Genomic DNA, 25211 nt, shown 5'->3' with positions numbered 1-25211 from the left:
TTCCTTCTGCGCAGTGATACAGTTGGTGGGTGTAGTTGGGGTGAGAGAAAATAGTTGCTACATGAAACTGCTCACAACAAGGGTCATGATTTCTGGAGAGACATTGCTGTTGAGCCGAGCGCCATCTAGTTCCATTATATTGGAGAGAAGGCAGACATCTTTATGGCCGATATCTTCAACACTCGACAACTCACACCAAAACAATCTAGACTGACAAACAGCACTACAAGTAGGATGGAAAATATGTCACTTAGATTTTGTGATGAACTGTCCCTTTAAATAATAGGCCTATACATTATTCTGAAATGAGCAAGTCTGCATAATAACTACTTTTACTTTGGTACTTTATGTATGTTGTGATGCTAATACTTTTGTACTTTTACTCAAGTAACAGATTATTTTTACTACACTGTGGTACTGCTAGTTTCACTGTAGTAAATTATATGAGTAACCCCCACCCCCACCCCACCCCACTGACGCATCACACAGGTGTTTCTATACCATGTGGAAATTTCCCACCATGACACAGTGAGTCTTGAAGGAGGACAGGTGTCAGTGTGGTTGGTAACAGTTGCTCAGGTGACTGAAGCCACATCCCCCTGGAGACAAACAGCCATCTGCTGGCGACACACGGACCAGCCTACTTTCACTGTGGAGCTCAAACGTCCAGCTTCACACACACACCAACACACCCACTGATAGTCAGAGCAACAGCAGCACTCAGGTGACATGGACGGACAAGTCACTCACACATGTGCGGCACAACTTCAACTTGTTTCTGTGTCTTTGTGTATTTAAAATAATATTTATTCAGGTGGTGCGTTTGATTAAACTCGGTTATTATGGATCGGCTGGATGAATGGAGCTTCAAGCCCAAGAAAATGGACCTGGAGGAGGATTTCTACTTCGACTACGGCGCGGAGGAAATGACTGATTATCAAGACCCCAATGAACTTGTGGCTGCTTTGAAACAAAAGGAGGAAGAGGTTATTTTGGCAGCCCAGCTGGGAAACGCATTGCTCCTGGAAAACCGACAGTTGAAAGAGCAGAGCGACAAACTTCATGAACAATACGCAGACAAGCTGGAGGTAAGACTCATCCGCCTTTTATTTTAAACATATTGTGTATAATGCAAGATTTTTATTGGAAAATGATTTATAAAGATTTGACGACATGGTTGCTGATGATATTTGAAACGGGGGCTGTGAAAATCAAATGTTTCCTGACTGAACAAATGTGCGTAAACTCAACAGCAACGCCCACAACTCATGTAACTTACACTAGTATCAGACTGCAGAGCAACTTTGGGAACAAAATGAATCCAGAACAGAAAGTTATACTCAATTTATGTTATCTTTATTCGCATATGGTAAATGTGAAAAAAATATACCTAGTTGGCAGTTACTGTATTATTATATTTCAAAATGATTTTGTGGGAATCACCAGAAATCCCACCATACCAAACTTAAAGGAATAATGTTTAAGATTTAGGAGCGTTTACTGGCATCTAGAGGTGAGGATTGCAGATTACAACCAGCTGAAAAGTCTCCTTGTTAGGATTCCTCAGTGTCCATTTCTTAGGAGTTTTTTCCAACGGGAGCCGAATTATCCTCAGAGGTCTCTTCCTCTTCACAACAAACAGACCTGGTGAAGTAAACTGATAAAAACTAGGGGTGGGAATCACCAGTGGATCCACGATACGATATTATCACGATACTTATGTCAAGGTACAATATTATTGCAATTTTAAATATGTTAATATGCGATTTTCATTCTTTTCATTTCACCTCAGCCATTTTCTGAAGCAGCAAAATGTATCTAGTGGACTGAAAAAGCAACTGATACTATTACTCTGAAGTATTCTAGTAGGCTACCTAAAGTTTAATTTGTATTTGTAATATTGATAATGCATAAAATACAAAAAAAACTATACTTGGCACTGTGTAACGATACGATATTGCCACTCAAATATATAGCAATACTATGCTGTATTGATTCCCCCCCACCCCTGGTATAAACTTTGATTAAAGCAGCATCACATTACAAATCAGTGTTTCACCGATGCTGTTCGGCATGTCAGAGACAGGCTGCTAGCCCAGCACCTAATGTGTGCTCCCCTTTTTTGTCTGATAACATTAGATCCAGGCGTTCAGGTTTTTTTTACTGGGAGCCGAATTATCCACAGAGGTCTCTTCCTCTCCACAACAAACAGACTTGGTGCTTTAAACCAGTAAAAACACTGAATAAAGCAGCTTAACGTTACAGTTCAGTGTTTCTCCGATGCTGTTCGGTATGTCAGAGACAGGCTGCTAGCCCAGCACCTGCTAATGTGTGCTCTGATAACTGAAGACCCAGGTGTTAAGGTTTTTTTTACAGGGAGCAGAATTAGGTCTCTTCCTCTCTACAACAAACAGACTCGGTGATTCAAACCAGTAAAAACACTGAATGAAGCACTTTCACGCTAAAAATCTGTTGTTGTTTGGCTCATCGCGGAGGGGTTGCTAACTATTAAACAAAGTCAGTGGCCTTATCTAGAGCCACTTTTTGTTTTGTCCGCTCTGGGCTATTGTAGAAACATGGTGGTGCAACATGGTGATCTTAGATGGGGACCCGCTCTTTGTGTAGATATAAACAGCTCATTCAAAGGAAACAATAACACAACAATTCTTATTTTCAGGTGATTATAGACTAAAGAAAACATACTTGTGTTATTATTTTTCAGTTCTGCCATTATCTGCCTTTAAGTCAGGATTAAATATTATTACGATTTTATATGTTTTGCGATATGCTGAGTATATGAACAATACATATTGTGATATGTATCACAATGTATGATTTATTACCTTTTTCCAACTGCAAATTACTTACTGTAACAATTTCTATTACAGCAAAATGTGTCTACTGGACCTTTAATTTTGTTTGCAATATTATTATATATAATTGAAAATTGGATACTTGGCATCCCTTTTTTTATAGTATTGCCATGCAAAATATCGTGATACTATACTGTATTGAGTTTTGAAATATTCATTTGTAATGATAGAGAGCAACATGTGATACAATAATGTACAAAACACAAATAATGTGGTGAGAAACAATGTGAACAATTGTAAGCATACTGTGTGATCTGCAACAGACTGTACAACATTTAATATAGGCCTACCCAATATACATTGTAAGTCAGTGTCAATATAAAGACTGCTTCAAACTTGACAACATAAATATTCTGTTTAATAGATATCAATAGAAAAGCACATATGTAAGTGCAGACAGTCAGCAAGGTTTGTTGAAGGAAAAAAATCATTCAGGTCCATTTCTGTGGCTGATTCAGTTTTGTGAGTTTTATGCACCGCGCAGTGGAGACTGTTCACAACAAGGGTGTGGAATTCTCTCTAAAGTTCAACATTCAGAAAAAGGTTTCACACTATTACATCAAGGTCACCCTAAAGCATTGGGCTGTGGGCTGGGCTCATCAAGAGGAGCAGCTAATTAACAATACAGCCTGATTCAATCTGCTCTAATCCCTTCAACACCTCAAAGACCGTCCTTGGATGAGAAGTTCAAGAATTAATAGTTTGTCCTGGCACTGAGCAGTTGTCACACAAAGCAGCAGCTATTTAATCAGTGAAGATGACTGACAATAATACACACAAAGTTTCCTCTGTGTGATCAGGTTCATGCCTTTGTGCTCTCACTTTACTCTCTTTCTGTTGTGTTGTTCAGTAACCACAAAAGTATTTCCAGCTCACGAAAAACATCTCCACTGGAATGTTTCTCAGGCTGTCTTCACAGGTTGTTAAAGAAATTGGCAACCTGCTGCCGACGACTCAAACATGTGCAACACTAACTCCTTATGAGACATCAGCAGTTAATTTGTACATATAACACAAGGAGAGGACTGCAGTTAGTGTCAGCAGCGAGGCTCGCAGATTTACTTGGAGCCTCAAAACGCTCACACACACACTGAGCATCTTGAGATGAATTAGTGATGAGAGTCCAAATTTAATACGTGTCTACAAGACAACAAATCTAACAGCGGTGAAGCTAGAGGCAGCAGGTGAAGTGAGGCTGTCTGCAGACTTTTACATGTTATCAGCATCACTGCAGTGGTTACAGCAGACTAAATAATGGCCTTAGTGCCAATGTGTTCATCAGATGTTGAGTCTTGAATCTTATCAGGTGTGAGTACGACTTACATCTGTACTGTACAAGGTGCAATAAAGATATGGCAATGACTTATTTGCCTAGACACTAATTGAAACATTGATAGTTACACTGGTACACTTAATCAATTATTAGTAGTCTTGGTTCTAATGCAACATATACACACATATAAATTCAATATTGTAAATCTACAGTGCAACCTCACTTTTCATTCAGATTCCAGCTGTCATACATTTCCCGTAATCCTCCACAGCCCTGATTGAGTCCATTTTGTCACTCAGATTCCTTTTCAAAATAAAATGTTGTAACGTCCTATAAGTGATAAGCTTCATAATTTTAAACCTATGTGAAGTATAAACAGCATATGTTGGATTAACTGTGATTATGGATCTTTGCACCCCTGTGTAGGAGCTGGAGCAGGGCAGGCATGAGCTGCGGGTGAAGCTGGAGGGCTGCCAGTCCCAGTGGGAGAGCCAGGTGGGAGACCTGGAGAGGGATGTGAGGGAGCTGAGCGGCCAGGTGGAGCGGCTCACCCGGGCCCTCAGCGAGGCCGAGAGGGACAAGAGTCGAGCCGAGCTGGAGCACAGCGAGCAGACACAGCGACTCAGGGAGCAGCTCAACACTGTGAGTCCCACACACGGGTAGAGGTTTAGTCAGCGTGTGTATTTGAAGCTATTCTGGCTGAACTGTGGAGCTGTAGACCTTGGCTCAAAGAAGCCTTGTGGCTGTAACAGGTAACTGAGCCTCTGTGAAACAAACACCTGAGCTGTGGATCCAGAGCTGCCGGCCTTCTCAGTCAAACTAGATAAGACGGGCTGTCACCCAATCCTCACACTGAAACTCAATGTTCTCTGCACAACCACTATCAGTATCAGTCTGACTCAGTCTGATCTGCTCCAGAGCGAGGCCAAACTCTCAGAGCTGTTCACAGCCTCAGAGCAAAGCCGTGACAAAATGCTCACTTATACAAGATTTTATAAAAGGAAAGTTTTCATCTGAGCAGAGAGAGACAGAAGTTGGTCAAACAGTATGAAACAAAGTTGTTGGCTTCAGGCAAATGATCTGTGCTGGTTTGGCGCAGCATGGAAACGATATGCAAACAAGGAAGGGAGTGAAAGTTAATGCCATGGCGTGATTTCAGAGGGAGGAAAGTACAGGAAAGTTCTGACAGATGCTACGTTTACTTTTATCTCTTCTAGTCATGCCTGTTTGTTAATTTGATGTAGTCATTTTTTGAGCAAAAACACCAAACATGCTGTTTTTCCAGCTTCTCAAATGTGAAGATATTCTGCTTCACATGCCTCCACGACAGCAACAGATGTTTTTGCGTTGTCTGTCCGTCAGTTCATTGTCATGAACATGATATCTCAAGAACACCTTGAAAGAATTTCTTCACATTTGGCACAAACGTCCTCTTAGACTCAACAATGAAATAATTAGATTTTGGTGGTCATAGGTCAAAGGTTATGGTCAGTGTGACCTAGTCTGTCCCATCCTAGTGAACACAAGACCTCAAGAAGACCTTGAGGGAGCTGTTTTTTTTAAATTGGGCACAAACGTGCTTTTATACCTGCCCTCAAGTTGGTTTGCCCCTAAGTGCAGTTTGTTTGGGCAGCTGTGAACACAGCAATTGCACTGGGGTACGCACAAAAACCGAGACCTTCTTGAAGAGGTGGTCTCAGTCCGGTTACAAATGAACTGTGAGAACGTGTTCCGACCTCGATCTGAACCAACTGCAGTCACATGACACATTGTTTGGGTTAAACATGAGCATGTTACAGTCCTGGAGGATTATTAATGTGCACCTCCTCCTGTACTGCCTTAATATGCACATTCAGCACATCCAATGCATCAAAACATTGTTTTCTAGTTGGAGCCGCGCCTCGTTTTCAAACTGTATGGATTGACTAAAATGAACAATGACAGCAATATAGACCACGATGACCAGTGCTAAAATCAACCTGCGTAGTTGTCGCTCCATTGTGACATTAGAAAGTGTCACATTTATCCTGCAAGTGTACTCTTCTTCAACATTTTGTTTACTTCCTGGATTTTTTCCACATGGAAATTCTGACCAATCAAGAGCAGCTTTCTCGAGCAAGGCATTTGATCTGGTCTGCTTGTAAATGCTGCGGTGAGAGCACAAACCAACTCTAGGCAATTATGCAACTTTGAAACAAAATAAGTCCCTGATTCAGACCAAAGCAAGACAACTCTAGGTCTGAAAGCACCCTTAGACTCAAGAATTCCTACGCTAATTATGACAAAATTTCACACAAATGTCTAACAGGATAAAAATATGAAGTGATGAGATTTTAAATCCAAAAGGTCAAAGGTCAACTTCACTGTGACATCATCATGTTTTGCAGAAAGACTTTTCTGGCCATTACTCAGCGTCTCAACTCAGGAGAGGTTTGGTCAGATACTGAATTGGTGACACTAATTTTGGGTGCTCACCTTGAAACTGTGCTGATTGTATAGATCCTCTGTGCTGCCATGTTGAAGATGTGTTTGAGGCATCCATGTTTAACTGTAACTGCAACTTGACTGGTTAGTGGAGGTCTACAAACACAAAGCGTTAATTCTATCTAATCACTGTAAACTGAATATATTTAAGTTTTGATTGACAATTGAACTGAGCTAGGTATTTGACTTTTCCTTGGGCCCTAGTAAATTATGACCAATTGTGTTCGAGCAAGGCAGATGAATCCATTATGGTAAATGGACCTGCATTTGTATAGCGCCTTTCCAGTCTTCTGACCACATTCAACCATTCACACGCTGATGGCTCAGAGCTGCCATACAAGGTGCCACCTGCTACTCACCTAACACTGGTCATTTGGGGTTCATGATCTTGACCAAGGATACTCCGACATGTGGCTGGAGAAACTTGGGACTGGACCACTGATAATCTGGGCAACCCACTTTACCTCCTGAGCCACGGTTGCCACATTGACAATAATCATTCATTTCAGCCCTGCATGAGAACATTATCACCTTTTTAACCACATCCAGTTTATTTAGTAACATGGAGTTAACGTTTAACAAGGTGCTTAGGTTCTTGCATTACGTAATGGCCATAGACCTGGCAACATACAGCTGATTCAAAGCATTATCAGCTCATACGTTTATGATCTTTAGTGTTCAATGTTAAGGGAACACTGGGCGGAAAATCAAATCAGTGACATATTTTACAGCCTCTTATCAGCTAACATAGAGGACCTGATTGAATCATACAGCTGGACAACCTTGGGTTTTTTCCACCCTGAGAAAGAAGGGAATGTTTTGCTAAACATTATGGTCATGACAAGTTGCGTTACATACTCTGGTTCCTTGTGTTGTTTCAAAGTGACGAACAAACCTGAGCTGGCAAAGTTAAAAATCCAATCCAAACACCGGTGAACAACCCTCCCATGAGTCAAGGTCCACAGAATAAGGAACTATGAATATCTTTGAAACACTTACTGAGGAAAGCAGACTCCCCAGAAGTTCAGGAAAAAGTCAATTTAGATAAAGGGTGCTATCACTGTTTGGGCAGGAGGAAGTGGAGAAATGTTTTACTTGGCATCAGAGTGGGCAGCTCTGGACTCTGTAGCCAGATGAGAGGGTGAATGTGTTGAAGACGATGAAGAAACTCCATGTCTGACGTGTCTTTACCAGATGTGGTGAGGGGTGCTGCTGCTCCTGCTGCGGTGAGTGTGTATTCCTGTCATTATGTGTTTGAAAAGGCGCTCCTACAGTTACAACTGGAACATGGGAATTTTTTCTTTGTCTTGATTGGGTTTCAAATCAGGCTTAATCTGAATCGCTCTTCACAAATGACAGAAAAAAGTGAAACTATGCCAAATTGTCTTGATTTATCCAACTCACAGCACTAAACTTTTGCATGAGTCCTGATATACTGATGCTGTGGCAGGTTTCAGAGAGCTTGAAACACAGAGAGGTTGCAGAGAGCTTGAAACACTATATCCTAATTGTGAGAGTGTAATCAGAGCATGCCGGGAATCTGGAGGAGGGCGTCTTTATATCGCACCACAGAAACCTGAGAGAATTCATCATGTTTACCAGCAAAGCAAAGCCCTGATGTGAGAGGAAAGATTTGCCGAGACTCTCCATCCTGGCGCATTTGAGGAAGCGGCTGCATAAAAACAATGTTGACGTGTGCCAGATTGTCACATGGTTCAGTGCTGACTGTTTGGACAGCAGCTGAGGAAAGTAGGTGTTAAAATATGAGGCAGTGTTGACTGGTGTCAGGGTGTTTTTCTTCTGATTACATTACAAATGTTATCATTCCTGCCACTGACTCACAGCGTGGGAACACCGAAGTCAAGCATTAATGAGTTTGTCTTGTGTCTGCTGCGTGTCTGTGTCAGTGTATCACTTGACTCAGTGAATGTTTAACAAGGAAATACATAAAATCTGATTCTTGTGACAGTATTTTCTCAGAAGGAGAGTCCGACATTTTGCTAGTTTAGCTTGACTCTTGTGCAAGAAAATGTTCCACAGCAAACTATTATCAGTGCGTTAGAAATTTGGATATAAACACACCTACTGGGTAAAAAATGCCAGACTGGAAAGGGAGTATGACTATTGGACGATAAGCTGGAAATGTTGATAAAAATTACTTTGGTTACTGGGAAAAGAATTCGATAACAGATCCTTAAAGGTAAGTTCAGGTCACTGGTTTGGACCTGTGTCAAGTTAAATGAAGTATAACCATCAATGATTCATCAGTTTTGGCTATCATGATTTATGTTAACACCAGCCAGCGACTGAAAAGGTGTGATGTAAGAGTCAGCCTAACAACTCAGCTGCCTGTTTGTTTAGTACACTTTGCTAATAACTGATTTAGTCTGATAGAAAAGTCAATGCAATAAATGTCCTGCAATAAATCCTACATTTATAAAGATTTTAATGTTCATCTTTTGTCTAAACTTATATAGCGAGGCGCTGATTCAACTTTACGATCCTTTTAGAAGCTGTAGTGTGTGGTGCTGTATCCCATTAGAGCAACACATTCTCACGTTTACATGCACAGTCAAGTTGAGCTACGGTATATAGCTTGACTAGGCCATTTAATTGGACTACTGTCCTTGTCCCAGAGTACAAGCACGTGACAGAATTTCAATTTATTGACCGAAGTATGTCCAGCTCCGCTAAGATAAGTGACGATATGCCCCCTATCAGCTTGTCAGCATTGGACCTTTTTCCGGTTGACCATTTACGTCACAGACCAGACAGTCACCATTCCACATTTTTATCCCATCCATGTATTTTGAAATATTTACCTCTCTTAGCTGAGACAGCATGAACTGTGTCACCCCGTCCATCCAAAAATACACAGCTCTGGATGTAGATTTCACCATGTTGTTAATGGCTTCTTCTTCTTCTTTTATGCATTTAATGCTGTTTGACTTCTGGGTCAAAGCCTGGGGTGGAAACTATCGAGCATGTGCAGAGTGCCTAGGCTAGTTTGGGTCCGATTGGAGTAAATCAACTCCCAATTTCATTATCTGGGTGTGTTAGTCTGACTTTGAGAAATTCGATTAGTGTGATTTCAGTCAGACTAACATGTTTACAATTAAATCAGTTTTCTCTAATGTCATGTTAACGTTGTGAGTGAAAAACACAACGGCAATGCCAATGCAAAGTCTATTACCAACAGCGGAACTTTGGTAAGGTTTAAGTAAAGAAAAGGTCTTGGTTAGGTTTAGAGAACAAAAAAATATTTGGTCAAGTTTAGAAAAAGACGATTGTTTTGGTTGCACTATGTACAGGACGCAAGTGACATAAACTTACATACTTTGAGTAGTTTCAGAAAGTCCTTAAAGTCACATAACTACGTCAACTTTTGGTCTCACATGGGGCACGAAAAGTAGTCTCCTGGATAAAAGTCCATGTTTGATTGACCCATCCACCACCCCTCAAGTCAGCCCTACATGAACACTCTCGTTTAATATACTTAAAGGATAACTTCGGCATTTTTCAACCTGGGCCCTATTTCCCCATGTGTATGTGTGCGTATGATTCATAGGTACAACTCGTTCTAAAACTGGTTCAGTATTGAGGGAGACGGATGCAGCCGGGAGCCGTGAAACAAGCTAAAACAGTAACGGGGGCAAATACGTCCCATATAAGTTTGCGCATTAAAAGTGCTTTTTTTCGCCACTGACCGGTTCAGATCGCCAGTGCTATCTCTGTAAATAGCATATTAAACGTTTCCCTTACCCTTCACTTGCTCTGGGCTGTGACGTCATCTCGCGAGAGCTTTGCTTGTTGCCGGAAGAAAACAGAGGAGCCATGCTGAGCGCCGCTCAGAGTGGCGCTGGTTGTCCCGGAGTACAGCTGAGAGTTTTACTGCATCGATTGAAAACAATGGTTCGTGTTTGTGCTTATCCGAATTGCAAGAACAGGATGTCGCGCAACACCCCGTACAGCTTTCATAGGCTGCCTTTGTCGGATGGCGAGATGCTGAAGTTGTGGCTAGTTGTGCTACAAATGGATGCTAACACTCCTGTCCAGACACTGCGCCTTGCACTTCTCCCAAGATGACTACTGCCAGCCGAAGAAGAGAAGACATCCAATCCCGAAACACCTCTTCAAGAAAACAGCTGCCCCACGAGTAGAGAGAGCTACAGACACAGTGGAGCAAAGCTCTCGTGAGATGACGTCACACAGACACAGTGGAGCAAAGCTCTCGTGAGATGACGTCACACAGCCCAGAGGTAAGGGAAGCATTTACTATGCTATTTACAGAGATAGCACTGGCGATCTGAACCGGTCAGGGGCGAAAAAAAGCACTTTTAATGCTCAAACTTATACGGGACGCATTTGCCCCTGTTACCGTTTTAGCTTGTTTCGCAGCTCCCGGCTGCATCCGCCTCCCTCAATACTGAACCAGTTTTAGAACGAGTTGTACCTATGAATCATACGCACACATACACATGGGGAAATAGGGCCCAGGTTGAAAAATACCGAAGTTATCCTTTAATTCATGTGTCCACCATGACAAACCACTGACATTCTTTTGGCATTGTTTTCAATTTGCCAGCTAGTCACTTAAGCTCATTTCGTGCCCACCACCTTGTAATGTGTTGATAAGACGTTGTGTCCATTTAACGTATTTCTGTGAAACCAGGATGGGTATACCAGCAGGTGTTTCTAATGCTCTGTAAAGCTGAAGCAATTAGTTAATAAATTGATTTGTTGGTCGACAGGAATGTAATCTGCAACTATTTTGATAATTGATTAATCATTATGGTTAATTTTAAAGCAGCACCAGCTTCTCAGATGTGAAGGTTTGGTTCTTTTTCTGGTCAGACATGATGGAAAACTGAATGTCTTTGTGTTTTGGACTTCTCTTTTGGACGAAACAAGCAATTTTCTGTTCACTATTCTTTTCAGGCTGCAGCTGTTTGAGTAATCTGCCAATTATTTCCTCGGTCAACCATTCTGTCAATAAAATGCTCTCAACTCCTACAGTGATGCCTTTAAATATCTTGTTTTGTTCGACCAAAAGTACAAAACAAAGAGAGTAAAGAAGCTCCATGTCTGATGTGTTTAAATTACCAGGCGGGTGTTGTTGCCTCTGTTGTGTTGAGTTGTGTCGGTGTTTCTGTGTATTTCTGCTCCCACAGTTACAACTGGAATAGAGGATTTTGTTCTGTGTGTCTTGATTGGGCTTCAGGTTGGGCTTAATCGTTGCATTATTTTCTCAATGAATCCACTGGTTGTTGTAGAAAATAGGGAAAAACTGCCCAAGATGATGTCTTCAAATCTTTTGGTTTATCCAACCAAAAGTACAAATACCAAATATGTTTAGATTGCTATCAGATATCACCCAAAAGCATCAAGTGCTCACATTTGAGAAGCTGGAACCAGCAAATATGAGCCATTATTGCTTAAAAATTAATATTCAATTATCAAACTTTACACAGAATAGCTGCTACTTTGGCTATAGCTAATGAGGATCCTCAGAAATTAAGTGAAAATAATGTTTTTTTGTTTTTGTTTTTTAGATTTCATAGTCTAAATGATTCATGGATTCACTGAAAATCGAACCTGCAAATTAATCAATGGTGCCCAAATATTTAAAACTGGGTGTAAATGATCATTTTTCTGTGTCTGGTTAACAGATGAAAAACCCATTACCTTTTCACTTCCTGTTTCCCACCCAGTGTTACATGATCACCTGCCCTGGCTGTGGATCACTGTGTGTTATTGGACAACTGTTACAAATCCCTCGCTGTGAGATTTCCGTTATTGTAAAAAGAGATGCCTGAATTGAGGCGAGCCCCCGTGACCTCTGCTCCCTCTGCCAGCATCACGCAGCTCAGGAACAAAAAGGGAAAGACAATATACACTGAGAGAGATATAAATCTTTCATTTGCCCTTTTGATGTCGCCCCTCATACCCCAACATCCCCTGATCCCAGGGGAAAGCCATCTTTTCTGTGAGCTCCCTGAGGGGCTCGGCTGTAGCTGGGGTGGTCAGCTGGTAGATACCTCAGCGTTTGGGTCGGTGAGGGCCCGAGGCTTGGGGGGCCGTGTGAGGGGATATCATCTTTATGTCTCTACCAAATGGAGCGTCCTCCTTCCACTCCTGTTTTGGTGATTCTCAGTGGGTCGCTGCCTCTATTGTGGAAAAGGGGCCCGTGTTGACGAGACAAGGCAGCGGTAATGACGGCACACAGACACAGACGTTCATCTTTAACCCCCCCCTCTTTTCTTCTCCATAGTGTGTCTGCATGCCATGTTTTGTTTTTGTCCATCAGTGCCGGCTTTGCTCTTGTCACACACACACACACACACACACACACACACACACACACACACTTCCCACTAATTTTAGCCCTCACGCCTGCCTCACTTCCTCCGTACACTCTTACAAACACGTACACACAAGCGGTCCCCCCTCTGCTTCACCCTGGTGATGTCCAAGTTTACCCTCCGCCACATTGTTGTCTAATGTGGCATGATGATGTCACAGACAAGACCAAGATGCCCTCTGCTCCATCTGCCGCAGAGGCCGCCCTTTCATCTTGTATTATGTGGCGGTGATGGGACCTGACAGGGGCCCGCCAAACTGCTGAGTAAGGGGACCTGAGAGTCCCAGACCAGGCTGGGGGGACGGGAGGGGGATTGGGAGGGCGACTGGTTGGTGTTCACCGAGGCTTCAGATCTGGCACAACAGCACTCCAAAGATCCCAGAATTTTATTTTTTGATGTTTCAAAATCTTGTGTTTGAGAAATACGTGCTGAGAAAGCCAATTTTCACATAAACAAGTATGACGAAATTTTAAAAATCGCTCCTTTGATGGATGAATCATCACAGGATTCATGTTTCTTTTGTTTGTTGGTTTGTGTCTGGCCTTAAAGGGGATTTTTTGAAGATTATTTTTGGCCATTGTGCTGGACAGTTTGACAATTGGCTGAGTGCTTAACCCTCTGTCTCCCCTGCCTCTCCTGTGTGTCTCTGTCACCTCCAAAAGGTAACTCTAAATGAGCCAGTATGTGAACCCTCATCTCAGGTTATGGTTTTAACATGTGGTCTTAAGTTATGAGTTAAGTTATAACTTAAGTTATAAGTTAAAGAGCTGAAAATATCTTTATTTCCAGCAAAAATGAGAGAAAAGAAGAAAAAATAAACTTATTTTTGTCTTTCTTACCCTTTTAATCATGTTGTGACCCCTTAGATTTTATCTTTAGACCACACTGGGGGTCACTGGGTTCCCAAACTGGTAATATTCTGTAAGTAGGTCTTCCAAAGGGGGAAAAGAAATCTCTCATTTTCCTTGTGCAGAATGGCCCGCCGCAAAACCAAAACCAAACACATGTTCAATTTTAGTCACCTAATCCCCACCTTTCAGTCAGGTTTCATATTGTGTTTCTCCTCATCTGGCTCTAGATTACAGGATTTAGATCCCTCCTGCTATATATTTGGTTATTTTAAGATCCAAGATTGAGGTCTCATTTCTCTTAAAGCTCATCCCTCAGGCGGGATTTGTTTTGGAGTTTCAAGTTGACAGATCCAAATATACGACTTCGCTTGTCTTGGTCATAGTTATTGGGCTTTTTCTGTGTCTATATCTCTCCTAAAAGTTAACAAAAATGCACAAAAAAGGCTGTCCTGTAAATCCAAAAGCCACATCTCTATACATTCAATCCATTTTGGGAATCTCATGTCTGTGTTTCTCTCTGGTGTGTGTTTGTGTGTAGGCGATGGAGGTGGAGCGAGCCATGTCCAGCGAGCTGCAGGCTCTGAAACAGGAGCTCCAACAAAAAGGAAGCCACAACAGGCCCCAGGACGAGGAGCTGATCAGTGCCATGAAGGAGCAGGTAGCTACCGTGAACTCTATGTGAACCTCTAAATGCTGCAGCAAAACCAAAATTCAACAAAAAGATTGTCATGTACAATGTTTCTTTTCTTGGGAGCATCGTGTACGCACACGAACAGGATGACGAGAACACACTGCACCAGCGTGTCTGTGTGTGTTTTCTTATTATATTTCCTGCCAATAGTGTTGATTGTGTTGTCAGAAGCTGGTTTATCTTTGTGGGCTCACTTCAGTTTTTCATTGAAGCTACAGTTGGTCAAACTGTCAAACTAGGCAGCGCTGATCAAATACAAAAATTAAATTCTGTTACTGCATTGCATATTTTAGTGTACTGTTCAGCTGTAAAATGAGAAAGTTGGTCCAGCTGGTGGGCGGTGCTTGGTGCTTTGGTGGACTATTTCCAACATGGCGGATGGGACACAAGGGTTCTTATTTTACAGATAAACAGTACACTAAAATATGTTTCTAATACATTTGAAATAGGCAATGCAGTAACAGAAACTTGATTAATTGACCATAGTTCACCAGCTGTGATTGACTGATGATGAAGAGCTGTGTTAGAGACTCCTCAGCTCTGAGTGGTTGTTTTTGGTGCACCTCAATTGATTGCAGCAAATACCAGTAGATTAACAGGAGGAAGAGGAGGAGGGACATGATTATTTTTCACAGATTATTTGTCTCATGTGCCTCTTTCAGAATATTCTGACAGTTACAAAATTACATTGCAGTAAAACATTGAAGAACAGATAAGAAGCCGTACACATGGCGTGTCTTTAACTGCCTGGAAAACGCAAGGTTGGACACTGGACAGTACTTTTGTGCCTTTTTTGAGCCAGCTTTCAAGAGCGCGGCGGCAGCTTGCGTCTGAGGTTGCCAAGCAACCTTAACAAGCACTGCATCATAGCCTGTTTACCAGAAATCCTGAGTGCAGAGCTGGTCTTCTTCCAGGTGCTGTTTATAAGTGTGTAGACCTATCGCCTAGTGGCACAGATGTAAAGCTCTGGCAGCCCTGAACAAAGACGATGAACTTTTCCATATTTATCACAGACTGATATTTACGGAAGAAGGGAAAGATATCTGTCACCTTTGATTGGTTGTTCCTTGTCACATGACATGTGGTGCACGCTGCTGTGTTCCAAAAATTGAACTGGGTTTATCTCAGGCCCTGAAAAATAGGCGCTCGGGAACAAGTGCCACTACATTGAAAACAATGAATTTGAGGGCACAAAAAACGCAGAATGTGTACGGCCCCTAACAGAACAAATCTGGGCACACAGAGGAAGCCAATATAAATATTATAAGATCACAAAACTAAGGAAAGTTTTTAAAAAACACAAAAAACCCCACAATAAATACAACAAAAATGGGGCAGTTTCACAATAAAGTAGTAACTTTTACTTCCTATTATGTTTCTGTCTTTATGAAATTCTTTTAAAAATGACGCTCAACTTCACAGAACTTCCCTTGATGACGATTAGTCCTCTCAATTACAGATTCAAAAGAAGAATATCCTTCATTAATTTTAATCATTAAGCAAAATCTAGCTTTGCTCTTCCAATGATGGAGGACAATCCTTTAAAAACCTGCCCATGCCAGTCTAGATTCTTATTTGGATATACCTGGTGATAGAAGAGATCTGTCTAACTGATAAACAGCTGGGGAGACTCTGGACATGGTTTATTCAGTCACGCCTGCATACTATTGGTTACTTGTTTCCAAAATAGAGAAACAAAGCAACATTCTCTAAATGATGGAAAGTACCTGTCATTTTTTCCACTTGCAGATGTTTTCGGCATCTCTCCAAACACTCTCATGTATCAGCATTGGTGGATACGGTGTGATGCAAGGGAATAGTGGGAGTTTTTCTTTCCGAGAAGAAATAACTTTATTTTATTAATTTAAGATCTCTTAAATTCTCTCTCTTTCAGGTGCTGCGTCTCACCCAGAAGGAGCAGGCGCTGGAGGAGCGTTTAGAGTGTGTTAGTCAAGAAAACACTGAGCTGAGGGCGACTTTGGCCTCTCTACACTCACGCCTGGCTCTGCACGACCAACTCAGCCAGCAGCACAGCCAGCAGGTACGTATACAAACACACACAGACAGGCACACACACACAGACCAGGCGACACAAAACAGCTCAGCGCAGGCAGTATATGAATGAAAGAGCCTTCAATAACAAAGGGATTTTATGCTCCCTGCCCTGCAGCCTGGGTTTCGGCGGGATTGTGGAGAGCATTGCTAAACAATCACCTCATCCCCGTCATTGTAACTTTCCCTCGCAATTCTGGATTCCACTCGTGTTCGTTCAGTTTCATGTTGGGCTGGAATCTGGCATGTCAGGATTTCTCTCGTGCTGAACGTCAGTCGAAACAAGTCTCACATGTACGCTTTTTAAATAACACACATGGCCTTGGGCCTTTTTGTGTTATCACATTCATCTCTCTCTGTTTATCATTAATATAATCTGATGAGTCACAGTGTTGTCTTATTCACGTTTGTACCTGCTGAGTTTGTCTCTAAATTCATGTGTGTGTTTACTATTTGGGATTTCAGCTAGCCGAGGCGTGGCAGGAGGTGGAGGCGGCGCGGGGTCGCTCACAGCAGCTGCAGGCCCAGGTGGAGGAGCTTCAGGAGGAGGTGTCCCTGCAGGAAGGCAGGAGCCAGGGAGACGCCTCCCTGCTGTCTGAGCTGGAGAGCAGCCTGGAGACAGCAGCGCTGGGAGTCAGCAAAGAAGAGGTACCAAAGCAGATTACTCGCCACAGGCATAGATTTCAGGGGGAACGCAGGGGACACGTGCCCCTCACTATTTAGAAAATATGCATTAAAAATGTGAAAACAGCAGAGGACTTTTATTTTGACAGTGTTAAAGACATTTACACCATGGATTTATGCAGAAAAGGCACAAATTGTTGCATAAAAATCACCAAAATGCAGGAAGTTAAATGTTTGACACTCATAATTTTCTAACAGAGAACACTCAAAGCCCCCATTTCATATGTGTTGCCCCTAATGTTAAAACAAGACCTACACCCTTTAGTCAGACTTCAGTATTTTAAACCATCAAGTCATAAGTGGAGAAAGATTTGGCCAAGATCTCATCAGTGAAATCAAAAAATATCTGTATGCTCTATATGAGAAATTCTTTTTCTTATATTTAATAAATCCCATGAAAATACCAAAACAAACAATTGTTCCAATTAACAGAATTGCCTGTGATGCCAAATTCTGATTTTGCCTATTCTTCTCCATTGTCCAAAACTGATTAAAAACACATCGGTGAGCCACACCGTTACATTGACTGGGTGATGTGTTCCTTCATCTGTTTGAACCAGTCATACACACAAGTACACTGTCGTTGTACCAGAAATACTCAATAGAGCACCAAGTGTGTATTTATCTGTGACTGAAAGTAGCTCTCAAGTCCACTTTTTCCCTAAGATATCTCAGTTATATCAGCTGAATCAGGAGAAGGACATGTTTTAATGAAGAACCAGCTTTGTTATAATGGCGGGGGGCATGTGTGGGTGCTGAGACAGTATGATTCAAGATTCAAGAGGTTCATTGTCATATGCACGGTAGAAAAACTCAGCGGTTATAGATTAAAATAGTGATATAATACATTTTAATAATAATATATTTTATTTTTGGGTGTCATGCACAACACTCAAGGTCACCTTTACGGGCAAAGATAGAAAAATAAAAGCAGATTAAAGAAGTCAATGAGATAAGGAATAAAGTAACATAAAAATAAAATAAAAACATAATTTGGATTTGAACGTGGAGAGTGATGAGAGAGTGGGAGGGAGCTCGAGTGGCTGAAGGCTCTAGACCCCATGGTGGTCAGGCGGGCTGGCGGGACAGTGAGGTAGATGGAAGAGGAAGACCTGAGTGCAGGTGGGGGTGTGGATGTGCAAGAGTTGGGAGAGGTACAGAGGAGCGAGGTTGTGGATGGCTTTAAAAGTGAGGAGTAAGTGACAGAGCATGGGAAAATAGTTTCAAATTCTTCTTACAGTAAATGCTGCAGGGTAATTGTGCAAAGTGAAAGTAAGTCTGTTACCAGAAGTAGGAAACACAACCAGCCTGGTCGATGAAACAGAGAGGCTGTAAATTAAACTCAGCACTGTATCTGACAGAAACACCAGGATCATTTTGTGTTAGCGCTGACTTTATCTCCATACTGTGGTCGACACGTGTTAGCTTTGGGCTTGTTGTATTGTGATCCTGCCCACAATGATTCACACATGTTTTGAGGGGAAATCGTTTTCCTGTGATGACTGGAAACAGAATATTAAATGTCTTTCCAGAGAGGTGTAAAGTCAGACAACAGAATGATGGCACCAGAAAGACATGGTGTAGAAGTTGAAATATGGGAGCGTGTATAAATGTTGCAGTGAGAGGAACATGCTGACAGAACATTTTGTGCAAGTCCTGTGTGACAATGTGACTTGTATGTGACGTACGGACCGACATGAGGAGGTGCGACAATTCTGATTTTCCCAGTGAAGACGCCACAGAGAAATATGTTGCTGTTAGTTCACACTCTCTGTGTGTCTGCTGTTGTGATTGTTTGGTTCCAGCAGGAAAAAGTGATGTATAGCTGCGCTCATGAGTCATTCACTACCATTTCCTGTTTGTCATAGCCGCATTGTAGGAGAGTTTCACCGGTTTACAGCTTTCAGCTTAGGTTCACACCTGAGCCTGTATCATAGATAACATGGTTATCCCTGTCTTTGTTGAGCTATCATGAGATCACTATCATCATGTGATATATTTGGCTCAAGGAAGTTAAATAAAGTGATGAGGTCATATTTGCACCTCCCAGTGTGTAAATACTTGATGTCACTCATCACAGATTTGATGTGTGTTAAGAAGTGTCACACTGGAAGGAAAATAGGACAGGTCATGCTTTGTTTTTGACCCAGTTCTTGAAACATTAGCTTTTTAATACAGGCCACATATAAAGCCTGGAAGCTATAACAATTGTGTTGAAAGAGTTACACAATATTTTAAATCACTCAATTTAAAGGGGCAGTACACAATCTAGACTGATAAATAGCACTACAGGTAAGAGGGACAATATGTATTTTTGATTTTAGGGTGAACTGTCCCTTTAAATTGACACTTCAAAGTCCTAATTGATTTAAATTAACATGCCTCTTCTCCTGTGTCACTCAGATAGTGCAAGAAATGGGCTCCATCCTTCAGTTGCTGCTCCCGCTGACCCAGGAACTGAGCAGCTCAGGGAGGTCAGAGGTCACGGATCAACAGGAGGATCTGCAGTCCATGCTGCACCAGCTGAAGGGAGTGGCCCAAACCTTGGCGCAGGCATCCGGCCCTCAGGTGAGACAGACAGAGTGTGAGGCAGGAGAGGAAATGCAAAACAAAAGGCTTGACCTTGATGCTTGAAACCAAAGGAGGGCAGGGGATATTACACTGTGGCTGTTGCGTCTTTTACGACTTTGTATCATGTTTAATTATTGCATAAAAATGTAGAGTATATGTGAAAAACTCTGAGATTGCTCAGAGCGTTTGGCAGTGTTTAACCACTAACATATCACTTTACCTGACTTGTTATCAGGGCTAACGCTAATAAATAACTTTTCTAACTAATCTAGGTCACTCTATGTGGACAGCAACTAACGGTCACAACCTGATAGCACATTACAGATTACATGTGAGCAAAAGATTATTATGTAATACGCACTTTAAGCTGCTATGTTCTGTGAATATGATGACAAAGTTGGCAAGTTGTGTACCAGAATTGTCGCAGACTTTCTGAGTTGTTGCGACTTGAGGGGCGTTCACATGAATTTTCTGAGTCAGAAACTCATTTTTTCGATTATTCCAACACCACATGAAAGTGCTAGAGAGATAGAGGCTAAAAACAGAGGTGCACATTTGTGGGACGATGCAGGAAGTTTGTTTCTTTTTAAAAACGTGCACATTTTTTTAATATATCACAGTTGTTGGGAGACAACCTTGAACCTCTAAGGAAGATTTTCATGATACAGGACAGGACAGGAAAGGACAACTGTGCTGAAAGAGGAATAACTTCCGCACATTGTTTTTTATTTGTATTGTTAGAGGTCAAATCATTCAGAAAGTAGCCTCCTCACATACCACATTTATCAGCTTATTCACAGTCAGCCTTTCTACCCCCTTGTGGCTGTCAGAGGCACCATACTGTCGTCACACTGGACCATGCTGAGAAAGCGTGTCCCTGTTTATGCAATGGATGCCAATGAATCGTTACAACTGATAGCAGCATCGCCGAGCCTCTATTTGCCACAAGCAAGGATATACAATTGTCTAGTTGTGTATCATTGCGTTAAACAGGCGTTTATCCCCGTAACTGAATATCCCAGCCCATCCCCTTCCTCCCTCGGAGCACCTTGCAAATAGGCCAACACCACAGAGGCCCCTTTTTGGTGTAAATCTCTGTGAAATGCACAGCTGACACCTGATCTCTTTGTTAATGTCTCAGTCGCAGGAGCTGAATCGGGCTTTTGTTGACCGGACGAGCGATCAGTGTGGGAATCCGAGCGCAGCGCAGGAGCTGAGAGATCAGGTAACCCAGTGATGAACGAACACGTCTGTCAGGGAGGAGCAGTGCACATAGCGGCCCATTATTTTAGTTTTGGTTGAGTCATTACTGACCGTGCTACTGTCAGTGTTATCCATATTAGTGTTGTAGAAAGATTCAGTGACCTCATAGAGCATTTTTATTCGAGATTTACCTTCAGCGTTGATTGTCTTTTGCCCCGAAATGACGGCTGGCTACCAGCTTTAGTGCATGACTAAACACATGCACATCTTTCTTGTCCAACAAACCTTCACGCACAAACTATCAAATGCTCCCTTTAAAATTTCAGTTGTGTGCCAGAGTACTTGAGAATATACTTTAATAAAGAACATAGTTTCTACCCCAAATTGGCTTGTCTGAAAGTACAGAAGAATAAAAAGATTAAAAGGGAAATTTCAAAGGAAGTAATCACCATTGTTGTGAGTCCTTGGAGGGCAGAAACCACTTCATTGCCACAGCAACGTCATCATTGTGTAAACAGATAAACAGATAAACGGTTAATTTTACACAGTTTGTTTCCTCCTCCTGCAGAACGTCCAGCTGCAGCAGGAAAACGCTGAGCTGAAGCAGAAGCTGCAGAGCATGCAGGAGCAGGCTGAAGTCGTCCAGCAGGCCATCAGAGACCGAGATGAAGCCATAGCCAAGTGAGAAGCTCATTTTTTCCTCAATGTTCTCAATGCAAATGATAATAAATCCAATATATTTTAATTTCTTTGACAGCATTTGTTTGTTTTACAGGATTGCTATTACATTTGCTATAATAATTCTGCAAATTTTTGGTTGAATATTCAGAAAACAATCAATGAATTACTGCCATTAATTAATTGGTTTCATAGAGAAAGCTACCTTTGCAGCCACATTTATAAATTTGAATTGATTCTTGTATATGACTAAAGACTTGTAATTATTTCTCTGTAGGAAAAACCTGATGGAGGCCGAGTTGGTGCGAAGTAAAAATGACATGATGTCTCTGAACAACCAGTTATTAGAAGCCATCCAACGTAAACTGGAGCTGTCACAGGAACTGGAGGCCTGGCAGGTGAGATCCCTTTCTTTACACATGCTGTCTCTTTGTCACAAACTGCCAGTTGAAATCTGTAAGCACATTTCCTGCTTTATGAAACCCTTAATCATCGCATTTAATTCACACCTTTAAGCTCTGCATTATAACTGCTAACAAAAAAAAAAAAAAAACACTCTGAGGCATGTTGTCCACATTTTTTGTGATAATTTGACAAGACAGGAGATGGATGCTTCTCAGTTTGATGTCCTCAGTGGGAGGTCAGGGACAGACGCAGCGTTATCTCTCTCAGCTTTGTCAGTTTGGAAGAATATGAGTGGCAGGTGTTTCTGTCTACGAGTCCGTCTGCTGCTGACACACTGTGCCAAGCAGAGCCATCTGCCGGAGAGTCGGGTCTGTAGCGTTTTGGTGCAGATAACGCAGATAATATTATCATGTGGTGAAATTCTATTTGTTAGCGGAAAGCAGAAATATGTGATTTTAATCGATAATAATCAGAAATAATCTGTTGAAAAGTGGCTTTGGATTTCTAATACAAAATATTTGATATTTAAAACAGAACTGAAAATGAAACTGTGCTCTCTTCAAAGCCACACTCCAATACTCCAAGGGTTTTTTTTTTTAGCGAAATTGCATGTGTTAGGGAAGTACTGAGCATGTGACAGGATAGATGAGACTTGGGTTATACTGCACGAGTTGTGTGAGAGTTTGTAAATGGCTGTTTCCGTGGAGACATCTGAGAAAAATAAATTTTTCTTCATGAATTCAGGGTAACACGGCATGACTAATGCTCATTTTGTGGGTGAAGTATTCCTTTAATAATCAAGCAGTGTTTGAATCTGATTTGGTCCGATGACTGTGCTACACATAGTGAGTTTAAATGATAAGAGGGCTGTTCTCGTTGACATGAGACACCAGACCGAGTCCCTGCTCTTCAGACTTCCTGCTCATTTCCTCTTCCTCCCCACCTTTCCTCAGGACGACATCCAGATCATCATCAACCAGCAGCTCAGGACCCAGCAGCAGTCGGAGCATCCTCAGAAGAAGCCCACCAACAACGGCGTGTCCTTCTTCCGCAGGCCCAGCAGGACGGCCTCCACCTGGACACGCCAGCCCTCCACCTCCTCCACGTGGAGTTCAGACACTAATCAGAACAAAGCCCAATCGCCCTGGAGGGACTGGTTAAGAAGAGGGAAAGGGGCGAATAATGGACAGTGAGTGCTGTACCTGCTGAGTGCTGAGGAGAGGTCAGAAGTCATATGTGCAGCTTCCTGCACGTCACGTATGGTGAAAAGAAGCCATAAAGACACTTGTAACTCAGTGATGAACAACAGAGCCAGTCTGGACAAAGACTTGTTGAACAGGCACTTAATCGTGCACATTTCACTGAGAGGCTGAGCCTTCTAAACTGTGACAACCTGGAACACTAATTTTTTCACAGATTTACATTTGAAGGTTTGAGACTGTAAATATCGTGCCTTATTTTGTAACATTGTGAATGTCTTTAAGTCTGAGACTTTGTATGTTATACAGAGTAGATGTAGATCAGTTTTTCAGATTATTTAATGTCACAGATCAAAGAGAAAGAGGCGGTCAGGAAATTACGATCAATTTGTAATCGTACTGAACTGTCTTTACGCACCAAGTCTGATGTGAGGAGTTACATTTGTTACTGTCAGTTTTGTTTAAAAGCTAAATGTGTAAAAATATTGATTGTAAAAGAAACACTGAATGTTTTCACGTAGACTGAAATAGCTGTTATGTTTTTATAATTTTGTTTTTGTTCTCTGAATGACGACTTGGTGTGGAATGAGTTTGTATCGCAGACACATGTATGTGTACGTTCTGTGGCTCAGTGTTCAATATTAAAGCTGCTGAGTACAAGCTGGGTTGTTTTCTAAGATGTCTGAGTGGCCACATCTGGAGCGATCGATGGATAATCTCATAAAACATCAAGTAATTCTTTGAGGTTTTGTTAATAAACTGAAGAGTCAGGCAGCTGATGACACACCTGGACAAGATAAGTGCTCGACCAGTAACAAGAAACACTTTAAGATGTTATGTTAGAAAACTCTTCAGTTCAAAGAAACAATCTAACTCAAGGTGACCTACTTCTAGAGAAGGACTTGCGTATCATCTTTCTTTCTAGTCTTTGTCTTATAAGAGAATTTGATAACAGAAACACAAAAGAATCGAAAGACTGAAAATGTCTTCAATGTGGAGTTGAAACTACTTTTCTCCTGAACAATATCAGAATGCAGCAATGCCCAGGATGACCATGAGACTGAATTGAAAACAAGTATGTTTTGTCCTTAGTGATTTACTTGAGATGCACTCAGTGTAGAGAACCTTTAGAAAACATTCAACCTCCTTGACTATTTAGACATTTCATGGTGTTGCCATTTGAAATTGAATTTGTCCCCAGTCTACACAGTATTACACACACACAGTAATCACAAAGCTAAACTTTTTTTTTTAAGATTTTTGACAAAATTATTGAGCATAATTGCAGAAATCGTCATTATAGTATTTTAGTTTTGGCTATAACATATCCACAGAGATTGATACGTTAAAACCTCAATAGCAGTAATGACATGATGCTCAGGTGCTCAAATACCTGCCTCATAAACCAGTGGTTCCCAACTGGTCCAGCCTCAGGGTCCAGTTTTCTCCTTAGTCATTAGCTCAAGGTCCACACAGTTTTATACATTCAGTGTCATACTTGCGTTTGGCCGTGTCATCGAGCTAGTTTGCTGTCTCTGTCATGTAGCTGTCAGTTATTCACTCTACAGCAGGAAACAGCACTTCAAAAATGCAACTCTGTGCCAGAAATTCACTGTACTTAAAAATAAATCATGCATTTTACAACTTGACATGTTTGCAAGTCACTTGCAGTCCATACAAAATGGATTTTAAGACAATTCCCACACAGATCAATCTCCCCTGGGCTTTTTACGCACTCACAAATGCTCAGAAATGCCATCATCACTAGGTGTTAGCAGTATGAAAAAGTTGCAGGACAGGATGAGTGCACAAAGACATTGTTCTCCATATACCAAAGAATACACACAGGAGACATTGGCACAGTCACCATGTTTTAGTAAAAGGA

The 25211-nt window shown here is 41.6% G+C and overlaps 1 protein-coding gene across 1 annotated transcript; it reads left to right on the top strand.

Moving 5' to 3' along the window:
* The first annotated feature begins 645 nt into the window (after positions 1 to 645).
* On the top strand, positions 646 to 23980 carry si:ch211-235m3.5 (BICD family-like cargo adapter 1). Its single transcript, XM_050059347.1, has 10 exons — positions 646 to 1088; positions 4573 to 4788; positions 14382 to 14501; positions 16429 to 16575; positions 17052 to 17234; positions 19674 to 19838; positions 20983 to 21066; positions 21613 to 21725; positions 22000 to 22120; positions 23081 to 23980. Exons 1-10 carry the CDS (start codon positions 843 to 845, stop codon positions 23318 to 23320), a joined length of 1635 nt encoding a protein of 544 aa, XP_049915304.1. The 5' UTR covers positions 646 to 842; the 3' UTR covers positions 23321 to 23980.
* Positions 23981 to 25211: the final 1231 nt, after the last annotated feature.

This window comes from Epinephelus moara, chromosome 2 (genome assembly GCF_006386435.1).
Source record: "Epinephelus moara isolate mb chromosome 2, YSFRI_EMoa_1.0, whole genome shotgun sequence".
Classification (NCBI taxonomy): domain Eukaryota; kingdom Metazoa; phylum Chordata; class Actinopteri; order Perciformes; family Serranidae; genus Epinephelus; species Epinephelus moara.
This window is presented reverse-complemented; position numbering and strand designations above follow the sequence as displayed.

Coding starts and splice junctions, on each gene's coding strand:
- si:ch211-235m3.5 (XM_050059347.1), top strand. CDS start 843: ATGGATCGGCTGGATGAATGGAGCTTCAAGCCCAAGAAAATGGACCTG. Junction 14,502..16,428: donor TCAGTGCCATGAAGGAGCAG/GTAGCTACCGTG, acceptor TCTCTCTTTCAG/GTGCTGCGTCTCACCCAGAA. Junction 17,235..19,673: donor TGGGAGTCAGCAAAGAAGAG/GTACCAAAGCAG, acceptor TGTGTCACTCAG/ATAGTGCAAGAAATGGGCTC.